This window comes from Jaculus jaculus, chromosome 12, assembly GCF_020740685.1.
Source record: "Jaculus jaculus isolate mJacJac1 chromosome 12, mJacJac1.mat.Y.cur, whole genome shotgun sequence".
Classification (NCBI taxonomy): Eukaryota; Metazoa; Chordata; class Mammalia; order Rodentia; family Dipodidae; genus Jaculus; species Jaculus jaculus.
This window is the reverse complement of record NC_059113.1, coordinates 58,144,585-58,160,803: the sequence shown is the minus strand read 5'-3', so window position 1 is coordinate 58,160,803 and position 16,219 is coordinate 58,144,585. Positions and strand designations below refer to the sequence as shown.

Here is a 16,219-nt window from a genome sequence, read left to right as displayed (position 1 = left end):
TGGATGATCTAACAGATGAACTCTGATAAAAGGTTTAAGCTGAGGTAGAGATGCTAACATCACTAAGAAACCTGTTCCTAATGGCCATTATCTTTGTTAACTCATAGTAATAACACTGAAGCTACCTGTCTGAAAACTCCAAAGATGTGAAAGGAGCTCCCTGTCATGAGATGATGTTCTTAAGAACCTACAGGGGCTGTCTTTGATGCTGTTATCGCTAGAGTCCAGAATAGTGTCTGACACACTATAAACACTAAAATGTTTGCTAATAAACATAAATGTGCACACCACATCTATGTTAATGTTATTTACTACCAACTTATTTTAAAACGCGATTTCAAAATACTCAGCTAAAGACTATGCTGACATGTCCTAGCAGCCCAGAGCCCTTTCTCCTCTGAAACATGTTTGTCCGCTATTACCTATTACTCAGGCAGATGGCTCTGATGAAGTTACTTTAAAGACAATCCACAATACCCATAAACTCTTAGTGAGGGCAGTTGAGAAATTTGAGAGATTTCTGACTCCCAAATTTCTGTTCTGCAGTGCCATTTGCCAAGACAGGAAATGCAAATTCTGGAGGTCCAGTTTCACAGGAAAGAGTTCAAGTTCATCTTGGGACCTAAGACTGGGGATATGTACTATCCAAGCAGATAAGTTACAACTTTTTTTCAGTTGTTGAAAACATAACTAAACACAGATATACAATGCCTAGAAGAGCCTAACCTAAAATGGACATGTTACCTAAGACCTCAAAACCCAGTGAAGACAGATGTGGTGGCACATGCCTTTGATCCTAGTACTCAGGAGGCTAAGAGGATCACCATGAGTTCAAAGCCACCCTGGACTACAGAGAAAGTTCCATGTGAGTCCTTGCCTCAACCCGCTCACTCCCCCAAATAAAAACCTATGTGAGCTTTATAAGCCTCTCTATCTTGGTTTCTACCATCCTAACTTATACTCCCACTCCCAACTTACAACAAAGATTGCTTCCACCACGCCTATAACCCCAGCACTTGGAATCTGAGAGTGAAGGAACATGAGTTCAAGGGCAGCCTGGGTTACATTTTCCAAAACAAAAGAAAAACCAGTAAAAATAAAGATTTTTTTTAATTAAAATTTTTATTAGCATTCAAAGAATTAGGTTTCTTCATGGCACTTTTCAAGCAAATAATTTTGCTTCCTTTCCCTCCTCTTTTGCCCCCTCTCTTAACACTGCTTTCAAAAACATTTCAAAACATGTAACCTCTAAAATTTCAGTACTTATCAGGATATAAGCTGGTTTTCACCTTTTCCCTTGCTGCCCAGTGCAGGCTCGGTTACACACCAGCAGTACAATCTTGTCACTTCCTGCTCTGATAGGCAAGTCCACCTTCCCTTGCTTTGTAGGTGAAGACAGCCTGTGATGATCCAAGCCAAATCTCAAGTGGTTTAGATTGTTGTTTAAATGAATGCCTGAAACAGAGTAAATAACATCTCTTCAAGTTTCTTTTCATTCATTCATTCATTACAAAGAAACAGAAATAGGGCTGGGGTGATAGATGGTCCAGCAGTTAAAGACACTTGTTTGCAAAGCCTGATGGCCCAGGGTACAATTCCCCAGTACCCATGTGAAGCCAAATACACAAAGTGGTGCATGCATGTAGAGTTTGCTTGTAGTGACAAGAGGCCCTGGTATACCTATTCTCTCCTCTCTCTCTCTCTCAAAAAAGTAAAATATTTAAAAGGAGAATCAGAAGTAATATAAAAGTCACTATATAATTTAAACCACTATCGAAAATAGGAACAAATACTCCACTATGACATTACTCATTAAGATACTTTTTAGCATTCATTGTTTCCTTTATCTTTCCCTACCTAAAAAACTGAAAATCAGGGATGGAAAATCAGGGATGGAGAGATGGCTTAGCGGTTAAGGCATTTGCCTGCAAAGCCAAAGAACCTTGGTTTGATTCCACAGGACCCTTGTAAGCCATATGCACAAGGTGGCATATTTGTCTGGAGTTCGTCTGCAGTGGCTGGAGGCCATGGAACACCCATTCTCTCTCTCTCTCTTTCTCTCTCCCTGCCTCTTTATCTCTTGCTCTCTCAAATAAATAATTTAAAAAAAAAAAAAACTAAAAACCAAACTCTACACCTCAGTGTGTATTGACATGGGTTTTTTGTTTGTTTATTTGTTTTTCATTTATTTAGAGAGAGAGAGAGAATGGGCAAGCCAGGGCCTTCAGCCACTGCAAACAAAGCTCCAGACACATGCACAACATTGCATGCTTGCATCACTGTGTGTCTGGCTACATGGGACCTGGAGATTCAAACATGAGCTTTTAGGCTTTACAGGCAAGTGCCTTAATCACTAAACCATCTCTCCAGGCCCAGGCACAGTTTTAGAAAGAGTAAGTTTCCTGAGATGATCCACCAATAAAAGTTAAAGTCAGAACCAGCAGCCAGCAATCAAATAACATTTTTATTTTTTACATTTTATTTATTTACTTGAGAGAGAAATAGAAAGAGGGAAGGAGGGAGAAAGGAAGGGTCAGAGAGAGAGAGAATGGAAGCATCAGGGCCTCCAACCACTGCAAACAAACTCCAGATGTATGCGCCACCTTGGGCATTTGGCTTCTGTAGGTACTGGGGAATTGAACTTGGGTCTTTTGCCTTTGCTAGAAAGCACTTTAATTGCTAAATCATCTCTCCAGCCCCAAATAACATTTTCAAAGAAAAAGGCAAGAACATTTGTGATAACCCACAATGTCCAATTGCAATTTCTTGCCCTCTGGTTATTATAAGAAACAAAAGATAAAAGTTCACATACTAGTCCACAGCCATTATGGGAATCATATTAAAGGGAGTAAAAATGCTTGGCAGACACAGTGGTGCTTTCACATGTCCTAAAGGAAAGTCCCTGTCATTCATAGCTACCCAGCAAGGCTCTGTAACTAATCAATAAGTGCCAGTATCAGTTCATCTATTTATTCCTTTGAAAGCATGTAGCCTATACCCCAATAAGAAACAGAAGAAAGCCTCAGCCCCTTCTGCCAAGACCATCAATAAAAAACAACACTGGGCTTAGTGTGGTAGCATACACCTTTAATCCCAGCACTTGGGAGGCTGAGGTAGGAGGATCGTAGTGAGTTTGAAGCCACCCTGAGACTACATAGTGAATTTTAGGTCAGCCTGGACTAGAGTGAGACCCTACCTTGAAAAACCAAAAAGATAATAAAAAAAATAAACAAACAACACTAGGAGAAAATAAAACTGTCTTACACAAAAGTACTCTAGCAGAGTTCTGACAGCATCTTAAGTGTCCAGCAATACAAGACTTGCTGTTAAGATGCATCAACATTATAACAATTCAAAATGACAAGTGCACAGCTCATACCAAAATAAACTGCAGATAGCTGAAAATTAAACAGTCACTAGAAATAAGTAAAAACAGAATCTTTATCAAGTTATTAGAGGGAAGAATACCCTATAAGCTTAAATACTGAAGAAATCCCAAAAGGGTAGATTCACTTTATAACTACTTTAAACTTTGGTATGAGAAAATAAAGACAACAGAAATCAAATCACCTCAATAAATGACCTCACTTCCCAGGTTCCTGGCAAAGGTAAATAGGTGAAGACTGAGTCTCCATGTTGGCTAGGATTCCTAATGAAGCAAGACTCCATCCCATTGCATGGAACTCAAACTCTGTTCAACTTATGGGCCTATCTCCTATTCGCTATGTGACCGGACCAGTCACTTAACCTATGTCACAGGTCCCTCATTCTTAGGAGGAAAGTAATGGCTTCACACATGCTAAACGGAACATTCATAGGTCTTTAGGTAAGTCTAATGCATGCTTGCAGGTAATGACTCTTTCGAACAGAGGCACTCTCTAGGTAGCATACGATAGCTTTGAATATGAAATTAACTTATGAATAGAATCCTAGTGTCACCCCTATACAGTCAAGGAGTGGGGAAGGAATTAAGAACATTTTCAGCTAAGCAATCATTAACTAGAGTCTTGTTACATATTAGAAACCACCTGTCATAGAGAGATGAAGCAAAAGGTGGTTACCACTCCACAGAATTTCAGTGTGAATGAAAGAGAAGAAAACAGATATTTGTACCCACATGTAGATCAGCAGAAGCTATGGTGGAGCTGTACCAGCAGTTATAAGCATGAGGATGGGGAAAGAAGAAAGGCATTCTGGACAAATTGTTCTGCTTTAAATCTCATATGTCCCCCTAAAGCCCACGTGCTAGATAAAGGCTTAGTCCTCAGCTAACGGTGCTATTAGAAGGTGAGTCCTACTAGACGAAGGGGTCAGTAGGGATGTGCCCTTCGCCTGCTTTCTGTCTTTGTATCTTTGGTACCTTGCCCAGTCCAAATGTCTCTTGTGCTTAACATTAACAAAAATCTGTGCTACCCTTTTAGTTATGAAGTTTTTTGCTTTATGGGATTTGCCTCTTCTGTTGTTTTTCTGTCTTCAACATCAAGTAGTTTAGTTATCGTCTCAACACCTAGCTAAATATAAAGAACTTAATTCCTGTTGCAAGGAGATGAGTACAGGAAAACAAGAAAAGGAAATTCTTCATGCAATTTTCAAGAGTGACTGAACAGCGATATGAAAAGATGCACACAGCTAGAGACTGCAAATAGCTTGAAGCAAACATGTACAGTAGGCAGAAGAGGAAGAGATGATAAGTAAAGCAGGGCCACTACACAACATGAAGGAGGGTGAAGCAGTGTAACAGGTAGTCAGATGTGCCGACTGGAGTTCCGAAGGATCAGTACTGGCAATAAGAGATGAAGACAAGAACAACAGCAGATGAAGGGTAATGAAAATCTGAAAATCAGCAGGTTACACTTTACTGCAATTTTAAAAATTGTATCATATAATGCTTAAATATGTAAAACAGCAGATAATGTCAATTCTTGCTCATTTACCTCTTTGACTGAGAATTCCTTCAGGCCTAAATATTTCTGGAGTCTCAAAGGCAAAAATGCAATCACTTTCATGGACTGTTTCCAGGTCGTCTGTATCACAGAAGGAACGATGGAAGCCATCATAGTACATTTCTGTTAACACAATCTTTAAAAATGGGGAAAATGCAAACAAGTGGGTAACTGGAAATTTACTATGAAATGACCTCCCAATCCTACTACAAACTATGCTAGAGTTGGCAATGCTTGGAAGAGGCTCTGAAATATCTTCTAGTCATGTTATTTGATTGTAATAAAAGAACCTTAGCAGCACAATAGCCCCTATAATTTTGTCACAATATACTCTTATCCAGAACTCATCTCTACAGCAGCACTAAACCCAGAGATCCTTAAGTTTTGGTGTAGACTGTATGTTAATCACCCTTGTTTCACAGGAGAGTGGTACAGAGATCTGCTTAAGGTTCCATTAACTATTCAGTCTCGTAGAGAGAATAGTTTACACCACTGAATTTACCTCTTCATATGAAAAATGTCAGTTGGCTATCTACACTAGAAAATAATGAAATCAATTCAAATGTCCAATAAGAATAACTTAATTAAATTATAAAATTATTACTTAAGAAAGAATGACCTATATGTATTTGCACTGTGGAGGAATGTTCTAAGTAAACAAAAAGCAAAGAAAAATATTTCTAAATAATTCTACTTTTACAAAGTATGTACATAGAAAAAACATCCAAGTACTTTATAATACAGTATTAAGGTTAGTAACTTTCTTAGCATTAAGATACTTAGCATATTTTCACTTTCATTTTATTTTTTACTTTTTTGGGGTTGTTTTTTTTTTGTATTTCAAGGTAGGTTCTCACTCTAGACCAGGCTGACCTGGAATTCACTATGTAGTCTCAGGGTAGCCTCAAACTCACAGCTATCCTCCTACCTCAGCTGGGGTTAAAGGTGTGCGCCAACATGCCTGGCCGATATTTTTACTTTCTAAGTTGTATTTCTGAAATGGTTGACTGTTTTCCAAATAAAGCAGAAAAACAAGATAGGGAGGAAAACAATGGAGACATTTAGAGCCTTAATTATGTGCTCAGCAGCACTATCTAATGAAAAAGCACTGGACTGAGAGAGAGAAGGTTCCAGGCGTGACCTGCTACCAACCAACCCTGTGACCCTGAATGGTTCACATGGCTTCTCTGGGTCCCTTCAAGTGGAGTGGGAGATTGCACTGGGTCCCAAAGTCTCCCCTACCTACCTGTATCAACACTCTACATGTCTGAGGTAAAAAGTGTGGATAGGTGATTCCACAAATGTCCAAGGAAAAATGCTCCCAGCACACATCCTTCTAATGACTTTAATACTCCTCTGCAAGCATACTGCACTCTGTTCGGCAAGCTGAGGGCTAAAGCAAACTTCTTAAACCACATGTAAAGATAACTAGACAGCACTGAAGCTTTAAGGACACAACCACATTAGGCTTGACCACACCGAAGCCTCCCTCTTCTGTCCTTTCCCTCATCCTGAAGGGGAAAACGGAACTAAGGAGCTCTTCATATTATGGAAAAATAAGAACTTTTATCAATGTGACACTACCTGGCCTATGCAAACACAAGAAAACTTCGTATTTTTTATGGTGGGAATTTCCCAACATTGGCCACATGAGGCCAAAGCACCAAATCAAACACCTTTATTGTTCAAATGACTCAAGCTTCCAAAATCTAGCTAGGGAAAAATTATTTAGCCATTAAGTCACCTTTCTTTAGGAAGTCCTAAGGAATGTTCTCCCTACTAATGAATTCAGAAAGAGCTGTGCATAAAATGTGATAAGTCACTAAGTCAAAAAATATTTTTGGTCAATTTACATGTAACTACTTATCAAAGATGTGCTCCCTATGCCCCCCACACAAAAAGAAGGACATACAACTTTTCCCAACCTAACAAGGTAAGAGACTCTGGTCCAGCTTCAATAAGGAAACAAACCAGGGTTGCAGGTGCCTCAAACATGGAACATGAACAAGGTCCTGGGTCCAGGCCCAGCACCACAGGGGTAAATAGAAGCACTATGCACATGTGCTAGACACAGAATACAGCATTGCCTCATCTCCACCCTCCCCACAAGGGGAGAGCTTCCTAAGCCTGCCTGTCAAATGCCACAGGGACTCTTCCACCATCTACAGAGAGGTGAGAGAGGTAACTGTGCTCTATAAACACAGCTACAAGAAGGACTGGGTAAAAGGTCACAGCATTTCCTTTCATAGATAGAACACTGAATGAAGCAGCGATTTTATAGAGTCTAAATTTTTCTCCTCAGTATTACATGCAACTGGCTTTACATTTCTAACATATTGGCAGAAAATGTTTAAAAAAATGTAGGGAGGGCTGAAGAGATGGCTTAGCAGTTAGAGCACTTGCCTACAAACCCTACGGACCCACATTCGATTTCTCTCCAGATCCCACACAAGCCAGATGCACAAAGGTGAGGCAAGCACCTGGAGTTCCAATGCAGGTGCTGAAATCCTGACGTGCCAATTCATTCTCATTCTCTCTCTCAAGTTAATTAATTTTTTTTAACATAGAGAAGCAGAAGGTGAAGGCTCATGTGTAGTTGGTCTTAGCAGGTCATTACCTGGTCAGTGGGGATCTTTGTTTCCATAGACACAGCTTCCCGAAGTCTGGCAACAGTCCCAGACAGAGGTACAGCCACACCAATTCTCATGCAGTGGGAACATTTCCCTTGATACACTACGGTAACATAGAGAGGCCTGTACAGATCAAAGTTAGATCTTCTCATTAGTCACTTATTTCAACTAAAGTAAGAAGTAAAAACCTAACCTAATAACAACAACAACAACAAAAGGGGGGGTGGGAACGTGAGGCTAACTCTCCATTTACTTGTAAGTTACATGGCAAAAAAGGCGCATGGCAAAAGTTTATTTGAACTTAGCCAGAACTACAAAACAAGTCAAGAGATCTTTGAGGGAGGGGAAATGTCATATTCACTTGGTCCCGTCTTTTCCTTCAAAACAGCCAAACTCCTACAAAACTGAAATGTCTTAATTAAAGCAATTAATTAAAAGTACAAGGAGGGCATCCAGAGAATCTTGCAGTCACTCAACAAACCCCTTCCCCCAACACATACACAGTCTGTGGATGACTAGCAGTTGAGTAAGACTACGGCACAGCTCAGCCTGCACACTCAGACAGACATTCAGCTCCAAAGGTTTAACAGTGCCTATGTTCATCACAAAACCTTTTCCTTGTCTAAGTAAGCGAGAAGCCCTAACAGGAAGCAATAGAGGAAAAGGTACACTATCACAATGTATACTATGTACAGTCTCAATGCAACTACATCCCACCTTACCTTGTGTGGGGTAGAGGAATTGGCAAAGAAATGCACAGGAAAGGGTCAAAAGTGTTGCTCTGTTTCTGACAATGGGGACATGTCAAAGAAGATCTTTGAAAACAAAATGTAAGAGACTCACATTAAGATCACCTAGAACTATGTCAAGCAGACAAAATAAAAGGAACATTTGATTTGCTCCATACCTGTACTGGGCTTGAAAAAGTTCTTGTACAAAAGTGCTACACACAGGAAAAGACGGTCCTTCAGGCATCATATCAGTGTCTGATGGTGGCTAGAGAAAAAAACAAAACAAAACTGTAACTCTGGCCTGGAGATGGCTCAGGGATTAAAGGTATTTGCTTGCAAAGACTGATGACCCCAGTTCAATTTCCAGTACCCATCCACATAAAGCCAGATGCACAAAGTGGCACATGCATCTGGAGATCGTTTGCAGTGAGTGGCTAGAGGCCCTGGCATGCCCATTCTCTACCTGCTCCTCTTTCTTTCTCAAATAAATAAAATAAAATATTTTAAAAAATAAAACGGTATAATTCACAAACTAGAGGTGACATTCTTGATTGAAGATGAGCCTAAATGGTCACAGTATACTCAAGCTCAATTATGTGTGGAGCCCAGGTGCTTCGGTGACAGGCAGTGCTCATGCACCAGAACACAGCAGCCTGGGTCCCATGGACTCATCTGTTCAGACATACTGCAGAATATCTTTAAACATCTCCAGCCATCTAGGACTGGCCAGCAATCCTTCCCCAGACTGTTCCAATCTTCACTCTGATGCCAACCATTGTGTTTCACATCTGAACTAACTGTTCCATGTCCCTCCATCTAACAGCTAGCTACTGAACATCTGCTAACACATGTAGAGACTAGTGGACACGACAGCAGGACACAAGGATAAGTAAGACATGGCGGCAGACTATTGACCTTGAGGATGATTCAGTGTGGAGACACAGCCAGCCTCTACAAAGTAAAATGTTGAGGCACAAAAGGACCTTGAGGGCTAGAGATATGGCTCAGTGGTTAAAGGCACTTACTTGCAAAGATTGATGGCCTGGGTTCAATTCCCTAGCACCCATGTCAAGCCAGATGCACAAAGTGGCACATGCATCTGGAGTTCATTTACAGTGGCAGGAGGCCCTGGCACCCCTGGCATTCACTCTCTTTCTGTTTGTCTCTTGCTGTTACTCTCTCAAATAAATAAATAAATAAAAATTTAAATTTATTTTAAAAAGGATCTTGACTCAATAATTTATCAACTTACAAAAACTAGAAATTTAAAAAAATATTGGATTTGTTTTTTATCATATTACATATTGGTCATATTCCCACCCAGTTATACTCTTATGTTCCCACTCCCCTGACCCCATTCCACTGAGGGTCCTCCTCAGTAAGGTTACTGGTATTCACTCGATTTCTATGCTCGAATCCAATTCTCATAGCAGAACATCCATACATTACCCTAGTGATCTACAAAGTATGAGTCTTACTGTATTTCCCCTCATTTGGGGACAGTGTCTCTGGTACCTTACGCTGCTAACCAAGTAGTAAACAAGGGGAAATGTCTCTAAAACTATCCACTTGGTTTTATACTCACCCAGCACATAGTCAGTCTGCTAGCTGCACCAAGTCCTCAGTGGAGGTTTAGCAGACTCTCCCTGCCCTTGTCCACTTCCCCGGTGCTCCCTTCTGCCCCAGACTGCCCATCCTCACCTTCACAGGCGACTGGCCGCTCTGCTTTACAGTGTGATTGAGGTCTTCATGAACTCGGTCCAACAGCCATAGCAGAAACTCCTGGGCGTCATGCTGGGAATTCCCTCGATACTGCAGAGCATTCTTTGACACAATACTCTATGCAAGTAAATAAACCAGCACAAGCAGGTGTGAATTCCTGGCATTGAAGAGAAACTGTCATAATCCTGAAAGAAGGGTGCAAAATCCAAAAGTGTTAGAGGATACTTCCCAGGACAATAAAAAACCCCAAGCAAGTGTGAGTTGCAGTCAATAGCATAATACCTATGACAGCTTCTTAGCTATAACACAGCACTAAAATAGCATGAGATGCTAACAAGGAAACACTGTGGACTTCATGAGAACACTCTACCTTTGCCAACTTTTCTATAAATCTAAAGCTACTATCCTGAAGTGTAAAGATTCATGAATATTTAAGACATAGAAATATGTAAGTTTTTATAAATATAAACATTAAAGTTGTACATGGAAGGTATCATGGGAGTATTACAAAGGCAGCTTAAACAGGAGGACAGTGATGATATTCCAAGAGATGTCACTTAGGTTAGAACCTTGAAGCATAGAGGCAAGAACTCAGTGTGTAAGAAGAAACACATTCAAGCACACAAAGTTGAGTATAAAAAAGTATGGCGCCTCCAAGGAAGACCAGGAAGCTCAAGAAGACTGAAATAGCAGTCCTCAAGGCACAGTGGAAGAAGAAATGTAAAGCTCAGGAAGGACTTTGAAGGCCAACCACAGATGTCGAAGGAGCCAGTCAAGGCTGCGAGTGAAAAGGTGAAGCAATGTGGATCAAGGTGCTGTACTTACTATTTGTGAGGTCTGAGGCGACTGTCCTTCAGAGTAAAGGGGTTATAATGACCCACTGTGACTGGCAGATGAGAATGCATGCAAAGTACCTTATATGGAAGTGAAGCACAATACACATTCAAAATTTAGCTCTGATATTTAGCTAGGTATTTGGAACAGAAAGGTGGAAAACATTTGCACAGTGGGAAAGCAGTTAAGACACAAAATAAGGAAAGAAACAAAAAGGGGGTGAAGACATAAACAGGAGTGCAGATGAGAGAGAGATTTAGACTTTAAGTTGTAGAATCAGTAGAATTTGTGGCCCAATCAAAGTAGAAAGTGAGGAATGGAAGTCCATGTCACCTACATGTCCTCCCTCAGCCTGAGTAATGGGCTGGAGAGATAGTGTGGTGGTTAAAATGCTTGTCTATAAAGCCTAAGGACCCAGGCTCAATTCCCCAGTACACATGTAAACCAGATAAACAAGGTAGCACATGTTTCAGTGGCTAGAGGCCCTTGCACACCCATTCTCTCTCTCCCTCTCCCTCTCTCTCTCTCTCAAATAAACAAATAATGTTTATAGATGTTCTAATAGAAAACAGTAATATTTAAAGAAAACTTTATTGGGCTTCAGAGCCCTCCCCCCGCCAAAAAAAAAAAAAAAACAGGCCAGAAGTTACCTACAGAGAGTAGAAATAAGTTTTTGGTTGTCTATGAGTTATCTGTAGGGAGAGACTAGAAAACAGAGAGATAAATTTTTATTTGTTTGTAAGTCTTTACAGGGGGAGACTAAAGAATAGAGAGATAAGTTATTCACCCATATCAAAAGATCCCATTAAAAAATCATAAAGACTTATAAAGGATCAGGGACTTCCGGTTAAGATGGCAGCATAGGTACCATGCCAAAGCAGCCTAGGGGGAAAAAAGCCAAAAAAAAAAAAAAAAGAAGAAGAAGAACACTCAGCAAAATACACACTTTTACTAAAAAGTGAGGTGTATAGGAAATTGAAATAGGAGCAGAGAAGTAGGAGAGGTCCAGAGCATCCAGAGCCCACACAGGCCGGCAGAAGCAACTCCAGCAGGTCTGCCAACGGCTGCTAGGTACCAGAAAGCCGCCAGGCTCAGCTTGAGCCGCAGGTAAAGCCAGGCAAGGGGATTTCCACTCAAACCAGAGCTCTCCGCAAACTCAAGAAACGTGAAGGGAGAATGGCAGTGAACAATGGAGGAGCAGATCACAAGGTAGAAGACCACGTGGAACAGCAGGAGAACTAGATCAGCATCGGCAGCCTCCCCTCCCCCACCACCAGTGCCAGCTCCAGCGAACAGAGCAGCGGTCCAGGGACCCGGCCACGCCACCTTGAACCGACATCGGGACCCAAGCAGGAGCAGAGGTAACTAGGATTACACCAGGGAAGGGTCTCACCTGGTCACAAGATGGCTTGGAACCCTCAACAGGTCAGAAATCTTAACCTCCTTGTTGTCAGGATAAAGGGTATAGGTGGGGCACCACATACCCTATGGGACAGTTAGAGGATCTGGTTGTCATAATACCTACTCTTGGATAAATACTCTGAAATGTTTTTCATTGAAAGCGTACATTGTTTAGTTAAATTTTAGAAACTATCTGTATTTGGTTCCACTCAGCCTCCTTAAATACTCTCATAGCATGCAAACACAACACCTAGGGTCACTTTTGTAGAAACTCTGAGACTTAAGAGCCACACCTAATGCCTTAAGCTCCTACCCTGAAGTTATATAACATCATATTCACAGATACATCTAATAATATCCAGCTAACTAGAAAACCCAATCATTTAAAATAATCCAGGATGCAAAAATATGTACATTATAACACAAGAAAAACCAAAAATAACACAATATAAATCCACCAAAAAGTATTAATGCATCACAAATGACCTCCAGTGAGAACGAGTTAGAGAAAATGCCTGAGAAAGATTTCAAAACAATGATTATAAATATGTTCAAAGAAGTCAAAGAAGAAATTAAAGGAATGAAAAAGGAAATCAAAGGAATCAAAGAAAACACAGGTCACCAATTTAATGATATAAAGACGTCAATACTAGACATAAATAAGGAGATAAAAATAATTTTAAAAAACCAGTCAGAGTTACTAGCAATGAAGAACACAGGTAATGAAAAAAAAAAAAAAAAACTCTGTAGAAAATCTCACCAGTAGAATGGATGAAGGAAAGGACAGAATATCTAAGCTAGAAGACCAAGTGGCAGATCTAATACAGTCCAACAAACAGAAAGACAAACTAATAGAAAAGGATGAGGGGTAATTTCAAGATATTCGGGACACTATGAAAAGATGAAACATAAGAATACAGGGCATAGCAGGAGAAGAATTTCACTCCAAAGGAATAGTTGGCATCCTCAACAAAATCATAGAAGAAAACTACCCCCAAATTAGGAAAGAGGTGCCAATGCAGATACAGGAATCCTTTAGAACACCAGCCAGACAAAACATGGAAAGAACCTCTCCTCGCCATATTATAATCAAACTAGCAGACACATAAACCAAATAAAAAGTATTAAAAGCAGTCAGAGAGAAAAATCAAGTTACCTACAAAGGCAAGCCTATCAGGATTAAAGCAGATTATTCAACACAAACTTTAAAAGCCAGAAGGGCTTGGAGTGATGTATTACAAATCCTGAAAGATAACAACTGTCAACCAAGGTTACTCTATCCTGCAAAGCTATCCATTCAAATAGATGGAGAAATAAGGACATTCCATGACAAAAGAGGTTAAAGGAGTATTTGAAGACAAAACCAGCTCTACAAAAATACTTGAAAGAATCCTGCATGCTGAAGAAAAAGAAAGGCACACATATAAGGAACCAGGAAAAAAACAAACCATACTCAAATACTAGTTAACACAAGAGAGCAAAGGTAAAACCAGAAGAACTACAAAAAAAAATGGCAAAAATGAATACACACCTTTCAATATTATCTCTTAATATCAACGGCCTCAATGTCCCAACTAAAAGGCATAGGTTCTCAGACTGGGTTAAAAAGCAGGATCCTTCAAGTTCTTGCCCCCAAGAAAACCACCTTTCTATAAAGGATGGATACTATCTAAGGATGAAAAACAGTGTTTCAAGCAAATGGACCTAGAAAACAAGCAGGGGTTGCTATCCTAATATCTGACAACATAGACTTCAGTCCAACATGACTTAAAAAAGATAAGGAAGGTCACTTTATATTGATTAAAGGCACCCTCCAACAGGAGGACATTACAATACTGAACATATATGCACCTAACATGGAGGCCCCCAAATTCATCAAACAAATGCTATTAGAACTAAGGTCACAGATAACACCAAACACAGTGGTAGTGGGTGACTTCAACACCCCACTCTCATCAATTGACAGGTCATCTTGGGAAAAAATAAACAGAGAGGCATCTGGACTAAATGAGGCCATAGAAGGAATGGACCTAACAGACATATACAGGACATTTCATCCAAATACTGCAGAATATACATTCTTTTCAGCAGCACATGGAACATTCTCTAAAATAGACCATATATTAGGACACAAAGCAAATCTTAACAAATACAGGAAAATTGAACTAATTCCTTGCATTCTATCTGACCACAATGGAATTAAACTACAAATCAATAGCAAGAAAGGCTATAGAGCATACACAAAATCATGGAAATTAAACACCACACTAATAAATGATGAATGGGTCAATGAAGAAATCAAGAAGGAAATCAAAAAATTTACAGAGTCAAACGATAATGAGAACAATACATACCAAAAATCTCTGGCACACAATGAAGGCAGCCCTAAGAGGTAAATTTATAGCTTTAAGTGCCTATATTAAGAAATTAGGAAGGTGGCAAGTAAACGACCTAATGCTTCACCTTAAAGCCTTAGAAAAAGAAGAACAAGGCAAACCAAAAGTCAGTATATAGGAAGAAATAATAAAGATTAGGGCAGAAATTAGTGAAATAGAAACAAAAAAATCCAAAGAATCAATGAAACAAATACTTGGTTCTTTGAAAGGATAAACAGGATTGATAAACCCTTAGCGAATCCGACCAAAACAAAGAGAGAAGAGACACAAATTAATAAAATTAGAGATGAAAAAAAAATTAGAGATGAAAAAGGTAACATCACAACAGAGGCCAGAGAAATTCAAAAAATCATAAGGACATACCATAAAAGCATAAAAATCTGAAAGAAATGGATGATTTCCTTGATTTATATCACCTACCCAAATTAAATCAAGATGAGATTAATCACTTAAATAGACCTATAACAAGCATGGAGAGCCAAGCAGTTATCAAAAAATCTCCCAATCAAAAAAAGTCCAGGCCTAGATGGATTCACTGCTGAATTTTACCAGACCTTCAGGGAAGAACTAACACCATTGATTTTTAAGCTTTTCCATAAAATAGAAAAAGAAGGAATCCTACCAAATTCCTTCTATGAAGCCAGCATCACCCTGATACCAAAACTAGGCAAAGATAGAACAAAAAAAGAAAATTACAGGCCTATCTCCCCCATGAACATTGATGCAATTTTCAACGAACTATTGGCAAACAGAATACAAGAATATATCAGAAAGATCATTCATCCTGACCAAGTAGGCTTTATCCCAGAGATGGAGGGATGGTTCAACATATGCAAATCAATAAAGGTAATACATTATATAAATGGACTGGAGGACAAAAATCATATGATCATCTCTTTAGATGCAGAGAAAGTGTTTGACAAAATCCAACATCCCTTCATGATGGAAGTCCTGCAGAGGCTGGGAACAGAACAAACATATCTCAATATAATAAAAGCTATTTATGACAAGCCAACAGCCAACATATTACTAAATGGGGAAAAACTGGAAGCTTTTCTACTAAAATCAGGAACAAAACAAAGGTGTCCACTGTCCCCACTTTTATTTAATATAGTTCTGGAAGTCTTAGCCATAGCAATAAGGCAAGAGACACATATAAAAGGGATACAAATTGGAATGAAAGAAATCAAGTTCTCGTTATTTGCAGATGACATGATTCTATACATAAAGGACCCTAAAGACTCTACCAGCAAACTGCTAGAGCTGATAAACACCTAAAGCCATGTAGCAGGATACAAAATAAATATACAGAAATCAGTAGCATTCATATATGCTAACAACAAACACACAGGATGAAATCAGAGAATCATTCCCATTCACAATTGCATCAAAGAAAATAAAGTACCTTGGAATAAACCTAACCAAGGAAGTAAAGGATCTCTACAATGAAAACTAAAAAACACTCAAGCGATAAATTGCAGAAGACACTAGGATATGGAAAGTCATCCCCTGTTCCTGGATTGGAAGAATCAATATTGTGAAAATGGCAATCTTACCTAAAG

General features: G+C 39.5%; 1 protein-coding gene across 2 annotated transcripts in view; it reads right to left on the bottom strand.

The window, feature by feature from the left end:
* Usp31 (ubiquitin specific peptidase 31) overlaps positions 1 to 16,219 on the bottom strand; it is an 85,554-nt gene that overhangs the window by 32,225 nt on the left and 37,110 nt on the right. For both annotated transcript variants that reach the window (XM_004670205.2, XM_045130813.1), the window contains exons 2-7: positions 10,006 to 10,143; positions 8,481 to 8,569; positions 8,296 to 8,388; positions 7,561 to 7,696; positions 4,935 to 5,079; positions 1,290 to 1,455 (exon numbers count right to left, since the gene is read on the bottom strand). In XM_004670205.2, coding sequence (XP_004670262.2) covers positions 1,290 to 1,455; positions 4,935 to 5,079; positions 7,561 to 7,696; positions 8,296 to 8,388; positions 8,481 to 8,569; positions 10,006 to 10,143 — 767 coding nt within the window. The remainder of the gene's footprint in view (positions 1 to 1,289; positions 1,456 to 4,934; positions 5,080 to 7,560; positions 7,697 to 8,295; positions 8,389 to 8,480; positions 8,570 to 10,005; positions 10,144 to 16,219) is intronic.